The 25862-nt window shown below is 34.5% G+C and overlaps 1 protein-coding gene across 3 annotated transcripts in view; it reads left to right on the top strand.

The window, feature by feature from the left end:
* Positions 1 to 25862, top strand: part of CTNNA3 (catenin alpha 3) — a 1431866-nt gene that overhangs the window by 1015374 nt on the left and 390630 nt on the right. For all 3 annotated transcript variants that reach the window (XM_033130597.1, XM_033130596.1, XM_033130595.1), the window contains exon 12: positions 6381 to 6581. In XM_033130597.1, coding sequence (XP_032986488.1) covers positions 6381 to 6581 — 201 coding nt within the window. The remainder of the gene's footprint in view (positions 1 to 6380; positions 6582 to 25862) is intronic.

Genomic DNA, 25862 nt, shown 5'->3' with positions numbered 1-25862 from the left:
CTTGCCAAACAGAAATTTTGACCAACTTAAAGTAGATACACACAATTAACTTATATACCAGTACATTCTGTTTGCTTTTTGAGTTTTTTTGGGGAGAAAGGCAGGGGATAGTGGAATTGTAAATTTTTGTTCATTATTTTCTAAATTTCTTATTATTTATTTTTCTCATCACTGACTTTGAGTATTATTTTATATTATTCTCAGGTATATAGCATAATGGTTGGACATTTACACAGTTCATGCAGTGATCCTCCCCGGTAGTCTAGTACCCGTCCAACACTATACATAATTGTTGTCCCCTCTTCCTGGCATTGGTACTCTGGGTTGGGGAGCCTGGTGTTGGGCTGGGGTCTCTCGCTTCTCCTTGGAGACCTCCTCTGCCAAGATATCCCTCCCGATTCACAACCATCACACATGCAGGTGTCTGTAAAATAAAATTATGGTAAAGAGGAAAAAAAGTGCTTTCTAGTTTCATGTTTTTGGTAAAAGAGGAAGAAAAATTAGCATATGTTTGTTTTTGTTTGTTGAACATTTGTGTAGCTGCCTACTTAATGAGTTTTAAATGCACAGCTATAGATCTGTTTGCAAAATGGCAACTTATTTTCTTATAATTAAACTTAGCTTAACATTCTGAGCTCTTATACAGTGGGTAGCTAACCTTAATCTTGTCAATTTAATTAGCTCAATCTCTTTTGATTTATAACTCAGTCTCTAGGAAAAAATAAACTTTCTCTTCAGAAAAATACTGTTTTCTCTCATCTTGCCTTCTCCTTAGACTTTTGTCTTAGGTATGCACCTATCAGAGGAGAAAACAGTTTTGGTGTATTATTCCCTATTCAGTGGGTTATGGCATAAACTGTCTACATCGCCAGGCTTTGCCATTGAAATATTCAAAGCCCAGCTTTGGAAATTGAAACGAAACAACTTTTGCCTGTCAACAACACCTGGATTTTGCAAATAAAATATGTTCCTACTTTCAGTCTATTCTTTGGGCTATAAAACTCTGCTTTGGAGGTCAAAAGCTAATAAATTAACCTTCTGTTTTCAGTGGATTTTGTTTGTTTTCTATAGTTCCTGTGACAAATTCTAACTTTAACTGTGGAAAACTAAAGAATTAAGAAAAAATCGTAGAAAAAAATTACGTGCATTGTAATTACGTGACCCTGAGAAAGAAGACACCTATTAAGATGGGTTCCTGGTGGCTAACTGAGATCAAATTTAAAAGCAGAGCCTAAAGGCCATTTCTAAACAGGGTCCTTTCATGCAAACCACACTTCAGGGAGAAGCCTGCAGTGAACTGCCTGCACTGTGTTCCTGCCATCTTAGCCATCCTTTATAAAGGAGTTCCTAGAAATATATTCCAACCAATACCCATCAGCATCTTTACTGACCAGTCAGAATGGGTCAATTCTGACCAATCAGGTCAGTGATTTTTGGACCAATCAAATTGTGAGGATTTGTAGTCATCATTTCCATGAAGATGGACTAATCAGGGACCAGGGGCAGACACTTTTGTCTATATAAGTCAACTCCCCTCTGGCTCAGGGAGTGCACATTCCCCTTTCAGTACTGAAGACTTCATTTCCCTGGCTGAAACTGAAACACTGAAGACATCTCACCAGACCAGAATGTAGCAGAGCAGAGATGTCTTGCTGGAGTGGGCTACCTCGCCCTAGGGCTACCTCACAGCCATGCTATTTCACAGCCATGCTGCTTCATAATTGAGCTATTTGCATGGAATAAAATTTCCTTCTTCGCCTCACCATAAATCGGGATTCTTGTTGGTGTTGAATTGGCGCTAACCACCATCAGTTGACAATTCAAAATCTCATTTTGCTATACTTGCTACAGTGACTAAAGGTGGAGTTACTCAGAGAAGTTTGCTACAAATGAAGTAACTTTTAGTCTAAGATCAGTATCTTTATTGCCCTGTTTTTTCCTGTTTTCCAAAATAACAGAGAACACCCTTTGTATCACAGGACAGCTAAAGCGATTGACAGAAATTGCTAGTAGTTTAGCAATTCTCTGCTCTTAAAATAATGTACTTCAGGGTTTGCAGTAACACCAGGTCGTTCCACCCCTACCCCCAAATCACATGTTAAGCTGACACTTTGAAACTATTAAGACAAATCTTCAATCAGTTCTTCAAAGCACATAATATTCCGAATGGCTTGCTTTACAATAACATTTTCTTGCTTTTAAGCCTCATTTTTAAAATGATATAATTCTTAAGTCCAAGTGCATCTACAGTTGAGAAAAAAATAAATTGGAAGTAGAGCTCCTAGTGATTTTTGCTATGTCTAATAAATAACCCAAGTCAGCAAAGACTTGAGAGATACATCTGTAGGAAGTTTTATACAAGGTATTTGGTGTTTTATTTCTTTCCTTAGAGGTTTAAGGTCATATATGTAGGCATAAAAATGGAAGCTCTTTTGAAGGCCTTTTTAGCTACTTAAATTCACCCGAAATATGAACAGCAAAGGAATAACTGTTTTTAAGAAATTAGTTTAATGTTTAGTTATTGTGCGTATGTGGGAAGTACCCAACATATTCTTTTTTTTTCTTTTTCTAGCACTCTACGTTTAGAATTTCATGGAAATAATTGTTGCTGGCAGTTTGGTAAACATTCAGGGTAATGGGAAAGTGTCACAATAATGGAAATTTGACAAAACTTTCCTAATAGTTTTCTGCTATTTAGCCTAAGTAATTCAAAAGATCATTTAGTCATCAACACCAGCATTTTCAATATTATATCTGCTTCTGAAAAAGTCTGGTTATATGCTTCTTGTCACTTATTTCATGTATTATTTTTTCGTATTGTATATGTTCATGTAGGACTTTTATTTCTCTGTCTCACCTCACCTCACCTTCAGAATGATTAATTTTATGGTTTCTGATTTTGTTGCTCCGTCCAAAGCCATACCCACAGAAACTTCTATAAGGCCAAGCAGAAAAGGACAAAAAAAAAAAGAAAAAGAAAAAAAGAAAAAAATAACAACCCAGAATCCATGCTATAATTTTTATTAAATAATAAAATAATTTAAATAATTTATTATTTAAATAATAAAATAAATTGTTGAGAGTGTATATATTGTTCTATATATAGAAGAGGTGAACATTCAATTCATCATTAGTGAATATTCTTTGCATACTTCTTCCTGTGCAAAATTCACTAGAATAAATAGTTTTGGGCAGTTGTGATTTCATTGTTAATTAAACAGAAATTACATGGTTAATTAGTTACTGAATCTGCCAAGAATGAATATTGTTTTTTTCCCCAAATCTTTTAAATTTCATAGGACTAAGCAAAAACAGCTTTGCGATCTAAAATTAAGCACCTTTAGTGAATACAGATTAAACATTCATTGTATTCATATATGTTGTGTTTATTTAAGAAAATTACCAACGTGCTTGAAAAATAACAACTTCCTAATGTGTCATTAAAGTGCATATCTGTGGACTTTAAAAAAACTCATGATTATTACGCCTTCCGCATTTAAACTTGTCCTTCAGTTCCATGGGAACTATGATAGTGATGATATACATGCAATTTCTGTTGAGATGGGATTATGCCGAGATTTATTATATGCCTTAATGACACATTCATAACTGAATGCTGCAAATTAGGTTAAAACTCTAGTGAAATTATAACAAAGGTTTTCAATGTTTAATCTTTTTCATGCAAATTACAGCTGTTCTTGATATGGGTCAAATTAACTATACTTGCGGACACATAAATGTTTCTATTTGTGTTCATAACCCATGATTTAGTATTTAGACAAAATACTTTACTGTTCCCAGGCGCATCTTATAAGAGGACTTCATCATTCATTCATTCATTCATTCATTCATTCATTCATTCATTCAAGAAGTCTTCTTTTTAACCTAACAAGTGCCGTGTATTGTACTAAGGAATAGGTAGGATGCCTCAAGTAATAAGATAAAATCCCTACTCACATATATTTCATAGTCTACCAGAGAGATTGTTTCATTAGTACATCATTAAAACATGGGAAGAAGTACTAATGTAAACATATAAACCATTTTATGGGAATCCCAAACAACATGGAACTAGTTTTGTCTTATTCTAGATAAGCATGGATTTCCTGAGGAATGATTAGGTAGTTTCTTGAAAAATAGTATAAGTTGATCAAGCAGACCAAAGAGGATTTGTAGGTGTGATATAATGATTTATTAGAAATATCTATTTGGTGTGCATCCCATTTAGGAGCACAGAGCTCCTAACATCCTTGGAATTTCCTAAGTGATGAGAGCTATAAACGTATCTTTTGTATTAAAGAGGTGACTTTTGGTTCTCATCTAAGGATGAGGACTGTTTGCACAGGGAACCAACCAGGAGATTAGAGGTTTGGAACTTTCAGTCCCACCCCTTAACCTCCAGGTACAGGAGAGGAGACAGAGGTGAATTAATCACCCATGGCCAATAATTTAATGAGTTGTGCCTATGTAATGAAGCCTCTATAAAAACCCAAAGAGACCAGGTTCAAAAAGCTTGTGTTGGCGAACACATGGTGATGTGGGGAAAGTGGTGTGCATGGAGAAGGAATGGAAGTTCAGCACGCTTTCCCATACCTAGCTTTATGCCTCTCTTCCATCTGGCTGTTCCTGAGTTATAAAAGTTAAATCTAGGTAGTAAAATGTTTCTCTGAGCTCTATAAGCTGCTTTAACAAATTAATCAAACCTCAAACAGGGAATGTGTGAACCTCTGATTTATAGGTAGTTGATCAGAAGTACAGGTAACAACCTTGTGACTGTTGTATGAAGTGGGGGTGTGGAGAGGAAGCCTTGAAGGACTGAACCCTTAACCATGGAATCTGATGCTATCTCTGGTTAGACAGGGTCAGAATTGAATTAAATTATAGGATATCCGGTTAGTGCCCAGCGGATTACTTGTTGGTGCAGGGAAGCCTACACACACACACACACACACACACACACACACACACTGAAATTGGGACACATGTTGAAACTGGGTCCAGGAACCCAAAAGAACAATCTAGGTTAAGGTTCTAATATGCCTTCTAATAGAGGCATGGAAGAACATGGTGGATTATGGAAATCATAATATAGATATAATTGAAATGTAAGGGGCCTCCGGAGGAATGATAGACATCAGGTATAAGAAGGTCACCAGGGACAATAGTCTTTGGTAGTTTGAATTTTATGCTCTGCACAGTAGGAGGAAGGTGTGACTGCTGGGAGATCACTTCATGAATGCCTGTCCTGTATAGCTTACTTGTAGGTAGTGAACATATATATGGAGAGAGGGGAAGTTAACAATATGTTCTGGAATTACAGAGGTCTTTTTGTTGTAGTAATTTTCTATGTATATTTTTAAGAATTTTGAGTGGGGATTCGTTTTATATAGCCAGAAGCAAAACACTAATTCTTTGAGTAGTCTCTTAATTTCTTAGAAATATTAATGCCCATGCTTCTCGATATTCCATATATCATTAATTTTATCTGAGAGTATTAAACATTTTATAGAAAAAGAAAACTTAGTGTTATACTAAGAATACTCTGCTGTCTTCATGCTCTAATGTTGCAAGGAGGGAAAGAGAGAGAGAGAGAAGTCAGGAGATATTTCCAAGTGGGCAACTTTCTCAGGGATTCATTTGCTTCAAGTCAATCTTTTTAAAGCCCTTTTCATACTTGTTTTCACAGATGTAGTGAAGTTGCTCTTTACCAGGGGTGCCAAAAAATGTATACACATGACTTGTATTCATCTTTTGTTGTCAGTATATATTTAGTATTACAATTTTAATATGGTTTATTCCTTTCTTAAAATGTGTATACATTTTTTGGCACTCTCTGTATTTCATATTTTGCATTATTTACTAATTTATACGATTTCTGTAATTGTGTTAAATCTCATTGTACACCAATGAACACTACTTGAATGGACTCTATAGTTTTATTTTTCTATATATTTAGGGCAGGTAATATTTTTAAAGAGTTTTCTAATCTGTATAGTGTTGCTTTTAATCATAATTAAGTATCCCACCATTATATAATTTATTTTTGTTTGAATCTAGAAACTTGCCTTAATTTCTACCTACAAATCACTCAAATCTGAAACATCATCTACAACAACTGGACTCTAAAATAACATATCATCTATAAAAATTGTTGATAAAATATAAAATTCTATATTTCACAAATTTTGCTGTTAAAGAGATATAAGCATAATTGCATCTGTATTTTTCCTTCCTAATTGTCAGTGTCCTTCATTCCCAGCATGCATCACAACTGAAGTCAAAAGTTAACAAATTATAATATGCTAGATTTGTGTGATGAAAAAAAACAAATCCAGAAAACTAATTTGATCTCTTAAAAAAAACCTAATTTTTACTTACAGAGAGCCATATACTAGAAGATGTCAACAAATGCATCATAGCCTTGCGAGACCAGGATGCTGATAACTTAGACCGAGCTGCCGGTGCTATCAGAGGTCGGGCTGCAAGAGTTGCTCACATTGTCACAGGCGAAATGGACAGTTACGAGCCAGGGGATTATACTGAAAGTGTGATGAGAAATGTTAACTTCCTTACAAGTACTGGTAAGTCTCCGTCCCCAAGAACAGCTGCACTGTTCCTCATATTTTAATCTATGTATCTACCCCTTATCCATGTGGAAAGAAGTTCTCGACCTGTGTTGGTTGTTTTGAAGCAGATTGCTCTACTATTTGATAGTGATAGGGGCTTGCATGGGAAAATAAGTTTTTTATAAATAGGTGCATTATATAAATTATCTACATGCCTTAGCCACTGATTGAATATTCACTAATGCCAGAGCTGTTAGGAAATATAATTAGGCCAGGTGTGATAAATTTATAATAGTTTTCAAACCTTCTTTTAGCTATATCATTGGAATGCCCAGGTTTTTGTTTGCATTACTCAAACAGGGCAAACTTCTGTGTTTCCAGAGAAATGCTCTCTACCTTCTTTTGCAGTCTGTTTGCAAAACAACATTTTGTTCTTTCACATAGTCTTCTTTGATTACTTAAAAAATGTGGAATCAAGATTATGTTTTCGTTTCAGCACTCAAGAGTTTCTAAAATCAGCTAGTAAATGCGTTGTTCTTGAATGACTCAGTAAAATGGCATTCTTATCTTTCACACTATCAATATTTCTCCAAGAAAGTTGCAAAAGCATTGGAATTCATATGGATTCAGAAACAACAGATATAATTTGAATGAGGGCAGTCAACTATTTTTATAGGTCATCATGGCAGAACTTTCTCCTGTGAAAATCCCTGGTGATTTTTAAAATCCCCATGTTGAATTTTCTTATTGATTACCTCTTATTGTTAGTGTGACGGTACACCAATTATTCCTAGTATATTTGAGATTCCATATTGAAATCATTGATCCAATCTAGAGAGTTGTTCTTTATGATATGCATAGGGCATATTAAATTTGGACAATATGCGTATTGTGTAATGAAAGGGGTAGAAGGGAGGAGGGTGTGGTAACTTTTGGGAAGGATGGGGAGGAAATGCACCTTAAAATTAATTAACTAAGAAAAATATCAACAGCTGAATAACCTTCACGAGCGACTATTTCTAAAGATGTATATCACAAAGCAAGCTTAGCAAGATTTGTAGATAATTGATGATTAGTGTTGCTCTCTACCTAGCATGTTGATACAGAAAATTATTGATGAATCTTGGTACATAATTTTCTCATTACCTCTTTAAAAATATTTCTAAAAATAATAAAACACTAAAGATATGCTAAGGAAATATGGAGGAGGTATATCTACAACTCTTGATATTATATTTCTATACCAATTCCACAAAAGCCACTGGTATCACAAATAGATCATGTGATTGTCACTTTAGCAATGAGCTATTTACTTGCTTAAGGAGATGATTGTGTTATGGTAGTTCAGCATCTCTTCCTTAAACTAAATTTAACTGGTTCTTTCTTACTGGTAAAAATCAAGTATAGAGTTACCTAATTTTTTTCTACCCTCTGAGAATGGAACTATAAGTAAAAGAAGAATGAATTAAGGGTTCTCTTTTCAGCCAAATGAAAATTTCCTGTAAGGAATTGAATAGATAAAGTCTACCAGGATTTTACCTGCGTCTTGCCTCTGTCTCAGTTTTGCAATCACATTAGTAACGTCTTGTGGACATACGCTTCTGGTCACAATGTCTGTGTGAAGTACCAAGTTTATAGTTTTAATCTCCATAGGATAGAATCCATATCTGCCATAAGCAAAGAAGTGGAAGTGAAATTCTCAAGAGTCTAGAATGTGAAGTATGTTGTGGGACCAATTTGTTCAAAATCAATTCTTATGATCTGGAGTCAGAAAAAAAATATGAAACAAAATTATTTATACATTTATTTACAAGTTTGTCGATACTTCTATGATTTATAGTGACCTTGCAAAATAACCGATATGGCCACATTATCATTCAATCAGAAGAGAGAGAAGTTCTGTTTTCTCTAATTAGTTGTAGGTACCTTTAATTAAAATTTTCCACATAAATTATGTCCTGTGCCCAAAATATAACAAATGTAGGTTAGTCCTGGGTTAGTTTGTATAAGTCACAGCTTACTGATATAAAAATGTAGTTTATGACTTTCCAATTTTGTAATTTTATTTCAGATAATTTTTGGCTATCCTTTGGGGAAAGCTTCTCATTTTTTGTTTTATGTGTCTAATTCCAACTTTTCTCCAGTTTTCCTTGAAATTTATTAAAAGCATGCCTCTCTAAACGGAATTCTGAGCAATAAATTATATGAAAACACTAATTAGATCAATTTGATCTTAATCAACGTTGAAATATGTGAGCGTTTTTCTCTCCCGTAGAGAGCATTTTTCTCTCCCATTGTCTGTGAAACATGCTTCCAAGTATTCTATTCTCCACAATTAAGTAACAGAAGATGTTTATTTTTGTTCACATCTGCTCAAAACTTGGATTTATTATTTACAAATAATTATCAAATTAAGTAATTTGAAATGTCATGTTTTGTGTTATGAAGCTTTAATAGGTCACATTTTTATCAAGTGAATGGTCTACATATATGGCCTGTTCTACTTTCCTTCTTTTTCTCTAACCCAGTTCTCAGGTCTTAACCTGCTTCCTGAAAATAAGTTAATCAGGATCCATTTTGAATTGTTTTTATTCCTGATACCTCCTTATCTTTGCAAAATTTGTCTTAAAGTACTGTCATCGATGTTGAAACCTAATCTATACTTATCTAAACCACAAAGAATATTTTGGAACATTGCACGTTTGATTTTAATCAGACTTTGTGGCTCGTTAGCACATTTTCAAGATTTGATGATCTTCTAAGTATTTTCTCTGCATTAGGATATAGAGTTGCCCTGTCACAGTTGTATTTGCATTTCCATAAATCCTAGCAGTTGGTTTTAGTGAAATGTAGGCAACATCTGGAATGCTGCCTTTTATTCAGGCAAAGGCATAGTATTGTAATCTCCATGAGAAATTCTTTATTCTGCCCAATTCTTCCGTTACTAAGCTCCTCCATCAGTCAGGCATTCCTGATAGGGGATAAAAAATATATTGACTTTTTGTTTAATAACAAGCCTTCTGGATTGTAACGTGAAGGCAATAGTGCCTTGTATGTGCTAGATTAAAACAAACAAACAAAAAAAGCAAACACAATTCTTGAATCGAGCCTGTATGCTTTTGGTAATTCTATTCCAGCAATAAAATGCCTTTTCTTCTCTACTAAACTTACAATTGTTCTTCAACACTTTCTTAAATGCCACCACGTTTGTAAAGAAGCTTCTGATTCCCTTGCAGTTAGAAGGAATTGTTCCATTATCTGTGTTACCATGGATGAGCTTGTCCTATAGTTAATGCCTATTTTACTTTGCCTTGTATCACAACCATTTACATGCTAGTTTCTCCCATCAGACTATATCATCTTTAAAGGCAGACACCACATTTTGTTTACTTTTATATTTACCAGGAACATTCTACACATAGTAGAGGAGCTCAAGTCCTTTTCTCAACTTTTTAAATTTAAAATTCACTACAAGGTTATACTATGACACAGTCTAATACAGTTAAGGAAGAGAACACGTTGTCATCCCAGTTCAGGAAAATAACAAAACTCTAAAGCAGTGGACTAGGTCAAATCAAGGGGTAGTGAAAAGGTAGCGGAAGTGATTCATTACTGTCCAGAGCTAGATATTAGCCACTTTCAGAAAACTTGGGTTCACATTCATACAAGGTTCTTTAGCAAGATTCTGATAAGAGATCATGACTATTGTATGCTCAGTTACTTACAAGAACCATCCTTGAACTGCATCTGATGAAAGATCCTGCTGAACCTAATTTCACTAATGCTTCCAGCAAATCCCTATAAAGGGTAGCAACAGTGACTTCTAACTTGGAAACCATCACTGGCAAAGTTCCCTACCTTGGTAGTCTAAGACAGGCCTCCAAATTACGTACTTTCTTACTTTGGCATTAAGCCTACTCTCACACCCTTTAACACAGTCGGAGAGCATTATCAAGACGCTTCTGTCAGCAAATCACTCGGCTAACCTGGATAACCAAGTGTCTTCATGTTGGTGATGTGAAAAACAAAAGTTAAATGACAGTCTGGCACATTTAAACGAGAATAAGATCCCATGGCCTCAGAAGTGCTTCTGTTGTCACAGAAATTCGGGACCTTGAACTAACATTGTGAATGGAAGAAAGCAGCTACTAGAACTTCTGAGTGGAAAACCCATTTTCTGTCCAAAGAGAACTGGATATGAGTAAGACATAGATCTACTTAGGGGGCTGAGGGTACTTCCTTATTTTACCATTTTAAGTAATTGGAAATAAAAAATTGTCAGGAAAAAATATACCATAAGAATGGAACTTTCTTGTATGCACTGTGTTATATATGTTTATAACAAATCTTTTTTTACCTTTCTGATATGGTCAGATCCTAAGAGAGGTACTTGGAATAATCTAAAATCCACTATTGATATTATTCTTATTAATAAAAAGGATACATTCTGACACAGTGGTAAAAATATTATTGTCAAAAGAAGAAATAACATGGAGAGCTTGAGAGTGGATTTCTAAAAATTATATAAAAGGGTTGAAACATTCCCCTATCTGGAAAGTGTAAACTATGTAACTATGAGGCTGATGCTAAATGAAGGATGGACTGAGGACAGGTGAAAGGTATTGAGGAAGGAGTGATTGCAAAAGGAAGTGGAGTTTGTGTACCTGATGTGTGCATATTCACCTGTGAAAAGATGCTCTCCAGGTCTTGCACTCTCTTTATTCTAGAACTCCTGTGACCAGCCTCCGATGCGTGTTCTCCAGCCAAAGAATATGTTATGTGGAAAGAGAACTAGATCATACCTTTCTTCCTGATCCTATTTTCACACATTTTCTATAAATAAGCCTAATTCAGATTTCTTTTATGGGCCTTTATGTAGTAGGGATAAGTAAAAAGGAAAATAACTTATATGTAAAAGGATTGGGCCATAAAGCCCCAGTTTCAGTTTTGGATTGCAAACAACAGAATCTATCTATGGCTAAATTAGGCAGAAACATGAATAAATAAACAAACACAAGAAGTCTGGAGAACAAGAAGAGAAAATAGACAGACGGCAAGGGATGCTCCATATAGCAACCCAGTTAGTTATCCCAAAGAACAGCTGTTTGAGCTGTTATTCCAGCCCTCTCTGAACATTTAATGCCATTATTGGCAGCCTAACATTAAGACACTGGACCCCACAGATGGTATGCTCATTTGCCGCCACATTCCAGATACTTTCACCACCGGAATAAATTCTAAACTCATTCCTGCTTTTGCCTCATTTGCTCTGAATTCAACTTTCTGGAGAGAAACATCATATTAGTAGAGTTTAAAAAATGTACCCACATCTTGACTGTCAGCATGGCAGGGGCTTAGGGTGAGAGATGATGGCTACTCCGGGTTCTTTGAGCATCTATGGAATCTATGGAGACAGCACTCTGCCCCACAGTAAAACTCCTGTCCCCACATAGGAAGGGCCTTGGGAGGCTTTGAACAGAGGGAGGTGGGAGTGGTGAAGAGCAGGAGAGGAGGACATCAACAGGGGAGTAAAAAGAGAAGGGAAGTTGAAGACTGACGGTACCAACTTGGTTGGTCATCATCGATGTTGGGACTATGGAAACACTCCCACCATGTAACCTGATCAGCAATGCTGCCTTTGAACAGCTTTTTGCCAATCCCAATTCCTTCAGATGGTTTATGAAATTTGAAAAGTAAACAGAAAAAAAAAAAAACATGCTTTATTCCTGGTAGATTTATTTAACAAGGTATTATGGTATCCCTCCAAATCTAAGTATGTTTTAGGGAGGATGGGCCTTAACAGGATATATGATGTGAACATTATTCTACTGCCACGATAGTGACAAGAAAGACACGTAAAAGTCTATGAAGCCTTGTAAAAAAGTGGAAAAATGTATCATTCAAGTGTTTCTTCCTTTTTTTTCTTTCTTTAACAACAACGACAACGTTTAACAGACCCGTAATCCTATTATTGTTTAAATGTACAGTGATACTCCATTAATCTGTATTATTTTGTGTTAAATACAAAGGGATAGGTACTTTGACTTCATTTATTTTAATATTTACTAACGACTAGACATTCTTTGTAATAGCATGGTCACTGGGAAACCAGAAATGGCTATTGAAGCCCAGAGGGGATCAGAGGTTCTAGGGGCTTAAGCAGTGTTAGGTCTTTCCCAGATAGTCATCCCGAATGCTATGGGCATCCATATTTCAACACCCCAATAACCCTCTAAAATACACCCGTATTCCACAGCACAGTTGTTCGAAGCTCGGGGCTAGGCTGTCATCAACTAGGCAATTCAACAATTACGTATTTTTACAATAGAATTACTGTAAAATGTTTTATAAACTAACATAGTGTGTGATTTTAGAAATGTAGACAATATTCGGCAGGAGGCTTTTTCCTTCTACTCCATCTTGAAAGCCAGAATTATGTAACTAATGACCTGACTCCCTTCAGTTGTTACAAGAATCTATTTCATGTATTAATAGCTCTCAGTTGTAAAGACAGTTAATTTTACTTTTTCAGAGATCTTTACATATGCCTAGAAAGTCTGGTTATATATTTATTGATGTGAGCTGATAAATCTTTTATATACTCATCCGTAAAGCTAAATTTGAGGTTCAAGCTCACTGAATTTAGAAAATAAAATGAGGTGGTATCTCTCTCAGATTTTCATTCCTTTGGCGTTGGAAAGAGCAGAAGCCATGGGAAGTTGAATGTATATATCAGATTGTATTTCCTTAGTGTTAATTGGTGCAGAAGCAGAGCTGAATTGACAGTAGTTTTAGTCATTTCATGTCCAGCCTCTCCTTCCCACCTGTCTGTCATGCCATTTTTTAAATGGGATTCCTCAAATGTAGTCCTGGTTGGGTGGGGGTGGTCACAATGGGCACGGTGATCTCGTCAAGTTTCCAAGATAAGAGTAAATGTAGTAAGTGAAGATGTCAGCCTTTCTAAGGTGGCAGTACCTATAGCTGTTGCCAAAATAAGGCAATATTGCATTTACACTTTCAGACTTGGAAAGCATGAAAGCAAATGCTGAAAGAGCATCTCATCTTGAAGAGAAAAACACATTTGCCCACCAACATTTTCAAATGAAAGTGTTATTTACAAGCTTTATAAATAAATATGAATATTTTCTTTAATGAAGTCAGTAAGTCCTTAATCATGACTGGGTGGTTAAAGATTATTTCACCTCTTGGTGAAAACGCTAAACTTGGGGAATTTATACACATAGTGGATATCTCAAGATCTTTAATGAAGGAAAGAAAAATTGTTTAACTGAAGGAGGGAAGGGTTTTTTAAATGATAGCCATAGCTGGAAGAACAGTGCTGGGAGAAGAACAAGTGGAATAAAGAAGTATCCTTAAACATTGATCTTGTTTCCAGTTTGACCAGCTCAGTGAGAATAGAGGTAGTTCAAGAAAAGCCAAAGAGATTTTAGGCAATTGGAAAATCTTTCCCACCATGGACCCAGGCTAATTACTGCTGACATATATTTTCATTTAACATATTACATTTTCTAGCTTATGGTAATTTACAACTTTCTCTTTCATCAATTACAGAAGGAAGTATTACTGTTTAACAATCCTACACAGCAGGCTAAGAACCTGGGAATAATTTTCTTCTCCTGAAATGTATTAGTAACCCAGTAGTATCTTAGAAAATGTCTTATATTCTGATGATCATCCACCATTTAATTTTACTGTCTGCTGAAATCCATAGCAGTTAAAGTTAAGTGAACAATTTATATTATAAAATTTCTCTTCTGATAATAGAAATTTTTTAAGGTATCATTTATTATAAATACTGCTGGCAGTATTTCTTTAAGATTCCAGATATTCTAAAGTTTATGTTGATTGTAGGTTATAGTGATTTAAGAAAGGTTATGCACATTCCTTTAGCTCTTGCCTTAAAAGTCTTATATATCTAAAAAGAGGTATTAGAGTATTGATTTGGTAAAAAAAAAAAAAAGAAAAAGAAAAACATATTTTTGAGGGAAGAAGCAGTAAGTTAAAATATTTTACTTCCCTTATCCCCTATCCCATTTATTTATTCTTCTGTGTACCAATTATTTGTGTATTCAAATAGTTGTTGTTTATTCATTATGTCTGTTAATGTAATCATTCTGTCTTCAGAATTACCATCAAATAAGTTTGAGTCCAGGGACTAACGATGATTTTTTCCGCCTTTTAAAAAATCTATTTAAAATGTTAGGAAGAAGGCAGCTATGCGTACCCCATTCTAGTTTAACATCCTTTTAAAATAACTATAAAGGGTCACAAAAGGGAATAATAAACCCATGATGGCAAATGCATGGGTGTGAGCTCATCAGAAAAAAATAAATAAATGAAAATTAAAACAAATGCAGAAATAGAAAGCTGCTGGAAAGGAAGGTAGATTAAAAAGAGTAACACATACCTCAATTTAAAATATACACAAGCAGAAACCATCAAGGAGGTAAGGGTATGACCCTGCCTGATGTTGACTTTTCAGCAGCACTGAATTCTGGAAAACAATGAAGCAATGACTCCACATTCAGTGAAAAAACAATTTGAACTGAAAATATTATATTTATTTAAGATCTGTGGCAAAATAAAAACCTTTGTGTATGCATAAAAAGTCAGGATATTTAAGTTGCATAAACTTTTTGAGAAATTACTTGAAAAGGTACTCAAAACAAGAGAGGAAAAAAACAGAAATAATAAGTCATGGAAAACTGAAATAGTAAATCTAACTCAAGAGTGTAATGAATAAAATGACAAGGTGACATAGCTCTAGCAGCTCTAGAAAATTATTGATCCAAAATAGAACAGAGAGTCAATGGGCTGAAAAAAAAAAATTCTAAAAGGAGTCTGGATATATTCAGAGAATCATTAAATTATTCACATGATAAAGAAAGCAATTCACTATCCTTTCTAAAAGATATTAATATACAGATCCCATCCAGTAGGTTTAGAATATCGTGAACCTAACTACATAAACCTAATATTTTAAAACTCTGCCTGATTGAAAACTTATTGGCTTGTGCTTGATTATTTATATTTGTTTATTGTCTATATTTGTCCTGTCTTTTGTCATTGTTAAGAAACCAGATTACATGTCACATGATAAGCATTACCTACTATACCTATTATAAATACATAGCTGTACATATTTATGTATGTATAAATGACATATGTACCCATATACATATGCACATATGTTTGTATCAATTGATAATACGTTATTTTATCATATAATTTATTATATTTAATATTAGTATAGCTATGTATGTATAGTGCATATGCTATGTTATATGTAAAGTGATTGATTTTTGTGTCTCTGTGTGTTTAATGATCATTATATAAAATAGAACCATCTTGCAACATGACTGGGTTATCTCTATGCTTATCTCCATGGGCATCTGGAAGCCTGGTTTGACTTTTGGGTGTGATAAAGAAGAGGGCCTAGCTAATGTGTTTCCCCGAAAATAAGACCTACCCTGAAAATAAGCTCCAGTTCAGATCGTCAGTGAGACAGACACGTTTAGTACATTATGACGATATTCTAGAAGAAGATGACATGACTGTATTTGAATAAATGTAGATTGTTGTACATCAAAAAATAAGACATACCCTGAAAATATGCCCTAATGCATCTTTTGGAGCAAAAATTAATATGAGATCTGGTCTTATTTTCAGGGAAACAATGGTAGTAATTTATTTATTGTCTAAAGTTTGAAATCCCCCTGGTGGCACCCAAGGCCAGCTTCTTCTCTACATTGTTTAAAGATATGTAGATTGATGGCTTATACGTGTTTACCTAGTTACCATAGCTTGGCTTTGACCAGTGGGCCATAAAAGACTCTGTCAAAATCTTTTGCTTGCACTCTCCTAAACCACAACTTCTTGTATGTGTCTTGATGCTTCATAACCCAGAGATGAAGTGCATCCTGTGTGAGTAAGAAAAGCCTGGGTAGGTGTTCCTGCAAATCTCCAAGCCTCTGATGCTGGCTTGCACATTTTTTCTCCTGCTTTGCTGTATTCTTTATCTTGAATAAGTTTTATGTGAGTATGTTATTTTGAATTTTGTAAACCCTTTCAATTATCCAACTGTATGATTGTTGCAATCATAACTCATTTACTTACCAAAGAAATAAAAACCTGTATCTGGAGATATCAAGAACAAGACACACACACACACACACACACACACACACACACACACACACTCATACATCTACATTAATCATACATAATAAGGCAAGTGGTTAAATTAGGTTTTATTAACTACTGTTTTGAAGGTCTTCAGTAGGGTCTCAAAATTAGACATTATGCACCCTAAATTGCTGGACCCTTTTTTTCCCCCTCAGAGGTCTTTCCAAGCCTTAGTAGCTAAGCTTTCATTTTATTTAGAATAACTTGCACAATACATTCCAATAGTGAGTGGGCAAACCTTTCTCATCAGTAGTGGCTCAGCCTTTTATAACCTGTTTCTCCAAACATGTGATCACTAATTATCATTTCATTACCCCGCCTCCCTAAAAACTGAGAGCTATAGCAAAGCTTATCTTCTCTATATTAGTTACCTACTGCTGCATAAGAAATTGCCCTAAAATTTAGCAAATTAAGACAACAAACATTTATTGTTTCACAGTATCTGAGAGTCAGGAATCTGGGAGCAGCTTAGTTGGGTGGTTTTGGCTCCATGTCTCTCGTGAAGTTGCAGGTAACTGTGGCCAGGGCTGCCTCATCCAAGTTCCAACCAAGCCTGAAGGATCTGCTTCCAAGCTCATTCACCTGGATGTTGGCAGGAGGCTCCAGTTTCTTGTCACCTGGGCCTCTCCATATGCTGTTTGGGTATTCTCACAACACGGCACCTGGCTTCCCTCAGAGCAAGCAATGCAAACAAAAGAGAGTGAGAGAGAAAGAGAGAGCCTGGTATGGAAGACATCGTTTTTGTATAACCTAATTTCTGAGGTGGTACACCATCATTTTTGCTATATTCAATTTGTTAGAAGGGAGTTACTAATTTCAACAGGTCACAAAGTTACTTAAAAACAGGATGTGGGTATCAGGAGGCAAGGTCATTGGGCCATTTTATAGACTGCATACCACAACTTTTAAATGTGTTATGTTCTGGATACGCTCAATCTGTTTCTATGTTCCTAAAAAGACTATCTACTTTTGAGTGCTTTTATCTCCCTCGCTGCTTTCCAGTCTAACATCTAATTTTGGAAACATAAAAGTATCTAGCTTATGGTAGACAATAAATATATGATAAATGGATGAATAAATAATACAATGCACAGCTCAGTGGGGATGTTTAATAAATACAGTTGACTGACAGAGCAGAACAGTATGGAAAAAGAAATCCTCTCCATGACTAATTCATGCTAGACGGTTTTATAGTCTTGGAGATATTGGGGATACATTCACAAATGTTACTCTATATATCACTTTATGTGCCATGGTCAGGTGGAAAAGTATTAGAGAATTTGGAAATCTGAAGTTCTTGACTGAAGTTTGCCACAATACTGTTGTGAAAGTCCCTTAAACTATAGGGACCTCATCTTCTCAAATGCTAAAAGAGGGGCGAACTAGAAGATCTCCAGTGTTGCTATGCACGTCAATTAACTCATCTTGAATCTGAGTCATTTGTCTACATTCTAGACTTGATATGCACTAATAGATTTACTATCTAGCTGATTTCAAATTCTCAAAATCCCATATAAATACTAATACTGATATTTTTTTAATCTCCAAAATTGCTTTTACTTCCAGAAATGTTTCTTTTTAATTTTTTATGATGCAGTTTTATTAGTTTGCATTTTTCTTCAAATTAAATGTATTTTGAAGAGAAAAAAAATTAAAATTTAAAGTATACGTTGTGCAAGCTATAGCAAAGGATTATTTTGCTTGATCATTAGCAGCTCAGCTTAATTCTATTTTTCAAACCTATTGCTATTACATATGCTTAGAGAATATAATAGCACAAGAGAAACAATGCATTTTACACCAAAAGAATAGGCATGAGAATCTAAATCATCTGATCCATTGCAGTGAAGGAATTTCTTTAAAGAAATATTTTCTTCTTTTCAGAAATAGTAACTCTCTTAGAAAATTAAAAAGGGATTAAGAATACCTAATTAATATGCACAGTCATTTTAATGACAGTTTAATATTTTTAAATGTATTTGAGAGCATCTTTGTATATAAAACCTAGTCATTTTTTTTTTAAATAAATGTTCCACAGAGCTCTCAGAGCAAAGATATTTCGAGGGACTCTAAAGCTTACAAGTCATCAAATTAGCTTTCAGTAACTTTGTGTATCTCTGTGATCCTTCACGTCAAATACTGATTTAAACCAGCCAGTGATTTCTAACTTTTTGTGAAAGCTGCATGTTATCACACCAATTTCTTCTGATTTACCCTCGCCTATAAACTCTCACTCTAAAGTGTACACCTGATAGTGTGCCATTGAAAATGCTATTGAAGAAAGAAACCAAAGAGTAGATGATTGTACAGGTAAACGACAGAAGAGAGGACCCTCATCTCAAGAATGGCTAGTTTAAAATGTACTTCAGAAACAAGCATCAGAGGCTTCTCTGTGTTCTTCTTAGAAAGTACATAATGGTCCAAAAAATTCAATCTAATCTGATGTTGGATTAATTCCACATTTTTAAATCAAGCTTTATGATAATTTTGTTATTTTCATATCACATGCAAGTCATCTGTCTATTGTTTACTTGTGGGCACCATCCATTTCCCACAGAAAAATGGGGAAGACTGCATTTCAAACTGCTGTTCCTCCTCTAACAAAGACATACAAGTGATAAAATAGGAAAGAACCTTCACTCATAGCTTTCCTTTTACACAGGAGCAGGAAACCTCAGTTTTCAATGTACAGATATTGAAAAATTTAACACTATAAATTCTGGTAAAAGGGATAAGAAATTGACCAAGAGTTTTTTTAAAAAAAATTTAAAAAGTGTTTTTATATATAGGTATAGGGATTTAAAAGTCTTCAAAGGGCTGAACCTACAATAAGGTAGCAACGGAAATGCACAGTGGTCTCTCTTAGATTACACTTAGAAAATCATTTTAACAAACCTGCATTGTGCCACAATAATGCACAAGCTCTATATCCACCAAGTAATGAATGAAGAAAACAAATTAATAAGACAAAGTTCCTCATCTCTAGAAGCATATGTGTTGGGGGATAGTGAATGGGAAATTAAAGTGCAAAATGAAACAGAATGTATACAAGATTTTGTTCTTGATTCTGTTGTCTAAGGATGATTAGATCCAGAAATCAAGATACTCAAATTGCAGAAAGTTGATAAAAATACCCTAGAGCTAAACATTTAAGCAACAGCCTTATTTATTAGCTCTATCACATAGTTATAGGAGACTATTAATCCCTGATATTCACAGTTAACTATGAGGCCTAATTTGGATATAACCAGCTTTTTCTCATGCATCATTATGGAATGATAAGTTAATGAATTCATAATTTCTGTCCTTAACCAATCCCATCCCATTCATCCCATCTCCATGCATTATAAAAAAATAAAATAAAATAGACTTCAATCCCTGAAAATAAGCATAACCCTCCTCTCCTGTTCCTTCTTTACTACCTCCTACTTATCAACATTTACCTATACAAAGCCTGTAAAACTGTCTTCAGTTTTCAACATATACATGCCTGGAGGTAATGTTACATCCTCTCCTATTTTAGGGCCAGAATATAATGAAGGATAAAGTTTCTTTTACTTGTTTTTTTCTGTCAAAACTTATTTGGTATTTGCTTACTATGAGTATAGCATTAAGCTAAGTGTTAAAAAATAGAGGGTGATTCAGATCTTCCAGGTGTTTAACTATGGTTGAAGAAATATTAAACAGCAGGATTATTTTATGATACAAATCAAGAATACATTCAGGGGCAAAATGAATAATACAAAATAAGGAATAGGTTAGAGGATAAAGAAAGTAGTATAAGTTTTGTATGTTAGAGAAGACCACATAGAGGAGGTAAGGACAAAAAATATGAGCCTGAACATTATTTAAATTAAAGAGATAAGTACATTCTTGCTGGGAAAAAATGTCAAAATAATTGTATTACATTTCAGTGTAATTAGAGACAATTAAAATTATACTGAACATAATTTAATCACTTTTGATTGAGAAGATGCTTTAGGTTCTTATAATATTTCAAGATCATCCTTAGAGTATTGTGCTCTTAGGGAAAAAGTAGATTTTCATTAAACAGGGAATTTATGCTGCCAATTTGTTATAGGTAATACTGGATAGATGGTAGCATAAGTCTCAGTTAAAACGGGGTAAATATACCTCTCCCTATCTCTCCCATTGGTAACAACTGTAACTTTGGACATAATACATAAAGCAAATCTTGGGTGGGGGAACTCTGAAAAGTAAATAAAGAGTGAAGAAGAAATGAGAACTTGAAGAATGACCCCATACAATGGTTAGTTCCCTGTATTCCCTTTATTCTTATTTCCTGACTTAGACTCCTGGACAATCTGAATCTGGGAAATTTGCACCAGGTACATACGGAAAAGTTCCAAGAAAATCCCTTTCGCAGGCCAGAGGACAGATAAGGATGTGTGAGGGGAAGCTATGGGATGTAAATTTGTTAACTCTGTGTTAGGCAAGTTCACTCCTGAGGTGATGACTGCAGTGCCCCTGGAAACTGAACAAGAATAAAGAGAAAACACAAATTACTAATCTCTGGAATGAAAGGGACAACTATGGAACAACAGGCGTTAAAAGGATAATGATAAAATACTACAAACGACTCAGTGCTTTTAAATTTGATGGACTAGATGAAATGGACCAATTCCTTTAAGACTCAAACATTTATATGTCATTGAACAGATAGATATAACAAGTGTTGAATAGGATGTGAAGAAAACGGAATCCTCGTGTACTACTGATGGGAATGTAAAATGATGAAGCTTCTTTACAAATAGTCTGACAGTTTTAAAAGGGTTAAGTATATGACTTACCTTATTGTCCAGCAATTCCATTCCTAAGTGTATACCTAAGAGAAACAAAAACATATGTCCACACAAAAATTTGTACGTGAATGCTCATAGCGGCATAGTCATACTATCTCAAAAGTGGAAACAACTCAAATGTTCATCAGTTGATGAATGGATAAATAAACATTGCATGCAATAGAATATAATTCATCAGTAAAGAAAATGAGGTACTATCACATGCTACCACGTGGATGAATCCTGAAAACATGCTAAGTGAAAGAAACCAGTCAAATGCTACAAATCGTATGATTCCATTAGTGTTAAATGTTATTTCATATTAGACAATAGGCAAATACATAGACACAAAGTGAATTAGTGATTGCCTAGGAAGAATGGGGGATTTGGGAGTAATTAATAAGAAATGCAAGATTTATTTTGGGGTAATAAAAATGTATTAAAATTGATTGTGGTAATGGATGCCCAACTCTGTGAATATAGCAAAACCCACTGAATTGTACACTTAAAATGGGTGAATTGTATGGTATGTGGAATCTACCTTAATAAAGCTGTTGAAAAGAAGTCATTGAAGAAGAAAGAGATGTTCTGAATACTCTGTATTGTTAAAGAAATTGAATTTGTACTTTAAAACGTCCAAGGAATAAAACTCCTGAATGGTTTACCTGGTGTAGTCTACCAAACATTTAATTAAGAAATAACATTAATTATATTTCTAGAAAATAAAAAAGATAGAACATCTCTCAACTCATTTTATTAGGCCAGCAATACCCAAGTGGTGAAATTAAAGAAATCACAAGAAAACAAAATTATAAACCAATATATCTCATAAATATAGATGTAAAAATCTGCAAGAGGACATTATGAAATCTAATCCAGTGATATATTAAAAAAATAACTGCGTTACTATGTACAGTTTATTGCAGGGGTGCAAGGCTAGTTCAACATTTGAAAATCAAACATTGTCATCCACCATATTAACAGACTGAAAAAGAAAAATCATAGGATCATATCAAAGATGCAGAAAAGGTGTTCCACAAAGTTTAAATTTCAATCATGATATAAATTTTCTATGAACTAGAAATAGAAGAGAACTCCCCTAATTTGATAAAAGTGAGTTCTACTCACTATTCCCTCAAGGTACAATATTCTGCAAAAACCCAACAGCTAATATCATACTTAACAGTAAAAGAATGAATGATTTCTTCCTAACAGCAGGAACAAGACAGGGATAGTTGCTTTACCATTTCTATTCAACATGTGTTAAAAAGTCTTAGTGGAATAAGACAAGAGAAAGAAATCAAAGGCATGTAGTAAGTTGGAAAGGAAAAAAAAAAGTAAAACTGTTCCTATTTTCAGGTGGCATGATTTTGAATTCTAAGAAATGTACACACACACAAAAAGATCATAGAACTAAAGCTCACTAATAATGATAAGTGAATTTGGCAAGGTCAGAGAAATAAGATAAATGTACAAAGATCAATTGTATTTTAATATGCTAGCAAAGAATGATTGGAAACAAAAATTATAAAAGAATAACAATTGCCATAGCTCCAAAAAATGAAATACTTAGGCATAAATCTTAAAAAAATGTTCTGCATCTGTATGTGACAGGATGAAATGCTAATTGGTCAAAGAAATCCAAGAAGACATACAAAAATGAAGCAAAAATCATGATCTATAAATTTACTCTAATGCCAGTCAAAAACAAGCAGAATTTTTTCCCACAATAGACAAATCTGGAAAACAAAGAAACCAGATGAGCCAAAATTATTTGAAAAAAAAATAAATAAAGTTGGAAGATCCACCGTACCTAATTTTGATACTTACTATTAAACTACAGTAATTAAGTGAAGCTTCTGAAAAAGAGCAAACACATAAGTTGGTGGGATAGACTGGAGAGTCCACAAATCAAGCACTTCTTGACAGAGGTACAAAGAAAATTTAGTGAAGAAAGGAGAGCCTTTTCGAGAAAAGGTGCTGGAACAATTAGATATCCATATGCCCCCAAAATGAAAAAAAAAACAACAAAAAAAAAACCCCTCTACTTTTTACTTATGCCTTACATCATTTACAAAAATTAACTCAAACTGGATGATAAACTTAAAATATAAAAAAAACATAAAACTGTAAAATTCTTAAAAGAAAATATAGGAGAAAATGTTTGTGACTTTGGTTAGGCAATGGGTCGTTACATACAGCATCAAAACATGATTTAAGAAAAAAAAAGTTTTAATTTGGATTTCATCAGAAGTGAAAAAAATAATGTGAAAGACACTCTTAAGAAAATAAATTACAAACCACTGACTGGGAAAGAATTTTTGCATATCATATAATCTACAAAAAAGAATTCTATCTAGAATATATAAAGTCTCAAAACAAAAATAGGGAAAGATGCTCTATTCTATTCTGTGTGTATGTTTTTGTGTGAGTGTGCATGTGCGCGTGCACGCACCCACGCACATGCACTGCTTGTGTATTGTCCTGCAGGGCTGGAGGGAAATAGCATTCAGGAAGGGATTATAGTGTATCAGAGGTAGTTCTGTATGATTTATATTCACGATCATACTTAACAGTGCTATGAGTGCGATATTTTTTTTCATTTTAAAGACCAAGAATCTAAGACTAGGCTTTAATAAATTACCCAGTGTGACTTAGTTAAACCCTGGATCCATGAAATAGTGGCTTCCCTCCATAAAATGAGCATGCTACCAAAATTCACACAAAAAACATAGTGTTCAAAGGGTATCCTCAAATAGGTTTCTTACATACTGGGTCCTCGATAATGGACTCACAATTAGTTGTTAAATTTAATTTTTAAATTTTATGCTGCTCAACAGAATTTGCTTTACGTTGGCTTTCTGGTCTATTTGGTGATAAACTGCACATCAGGATTAAACCTGTGCAGCATGTGTGTATGCCTGGCATGACTGACTATTTGATTATTCGCTAAAAGAGTACTAGTCGTAAATGTCTGAGGCTTACTTTCTGGTAATTTCATGTTGGGAATGATTACTGTAGATTATGCTGATTCTTTGAATTACACCACCGTAGGAATAACAATGCTGGGGACATGTTTTCTGTTTTAGTGCTGCTTTTTCATTCAGCAAATATTTACTGAGCACATACTACTGTGTTTCCCCAAAAACAAGACCTAGCCGTCCAATCAGCTCTAATGCATCTTTTGGAGCAAAAAGTAATATAAGACCAGATCTTATATCATATTATATAAGACCCGGTCTTATTTTACTGTAATATAAGACTGGGTCTTATATAATATGATATAAGATCCGGTCTTATATTAATTTTTGCTCCAAAAGACGCATCACAGCTGATTGGATGGCGAGGTCTTATTTTTGGGGAAACACGGTATGTGTCTAGCACTATGCTGGGTGCTGAGATGCCATTTGGAATAGAGTACATGTCCTTAAAGAAGTCACTGTCAATTTAAAGAGGAGAGATAATCAACTTGCAATTTTACAGACTGATGGATCAGCCTTAATGGGATAAGATCCAGAATGGTTTCCTAGAGCACATGAAATAGAAAGCTAAATCCAGAGTCAGAAAAGTGTTGCCCAAATGAAGAGGTTGGAAACAGAGGAAGGAGTTTTCAATGATCCACTTATTCCGAAATACAAGCTTTTGATTCAGTTACCTCTAAATATATTGTTGCAAATATTAGGTTGGTGCAGAAGTAATTGTGGTTTTCGCAGTTAGTTCTTTAACCTTTTAAACCGCAATTACTTTTGCACCAACCTAATATTTAAAATTCAGACGACTTAGCCTCAAACTCAAGTTCAAAGAATTATTGTAATTCAGATTTTTCAGATACCTTTGGACATATTTTTTATATCTCAAGGTAGTTTAGAATAGTGTTTTATGAAACAGAAGCAAGCCGGGCTTGATATCATTTTAGTGTTGTTTCAGAAGCCAGTATCATAGTTTCTTTTTAGATGCTAACTTCCAAGGAAATTTCTTTTCAATGTTCACAGCATTTTTACTAATGTTACAGTCACTCACATATGGGTGACTAGATGATTATTTTCCCTCATTATTCACATTTTTTAGGGCTTTGATTTTTCTTTTTATTACTTCCTCTTTTCTCAACTGAATAGGAAAACAAAACAAAAAACTTCCTGAAATATTCCTTTAAAACAAATTTTCATCTCCTGAGATTAACCTTCAGTGATCCTTTCTCCTGTTACAGAAACGCTCTCTGGTTGACCCATCGCCAGTTCCTTCTCCCTGACTCCTTTTTTTCTTTACTAACCCCTAAACTCCAGAGGGA

This window comes from Rhinolophus ferrumequinum, chromosome 16 (genome assembly GCF_004115265.2).
Source record: "Rhinolophus ferrumequinum isolate MPI-CBG mRhiFer1 chromosome 16, mRhiFer1_v1.p, whole genome shotgun sequence".
In the NCBI taxonomy this organism is placed as follows: Eukaryota; Metazoa; Chordata; class Mammalia; order Chiroptera; family Rhinolophidae; genus Rhinolophus; species Rhinolophus ferrumequinum.
This window is presented reverse-complemented; position numbering and strand designations above follow the sequence as displayed.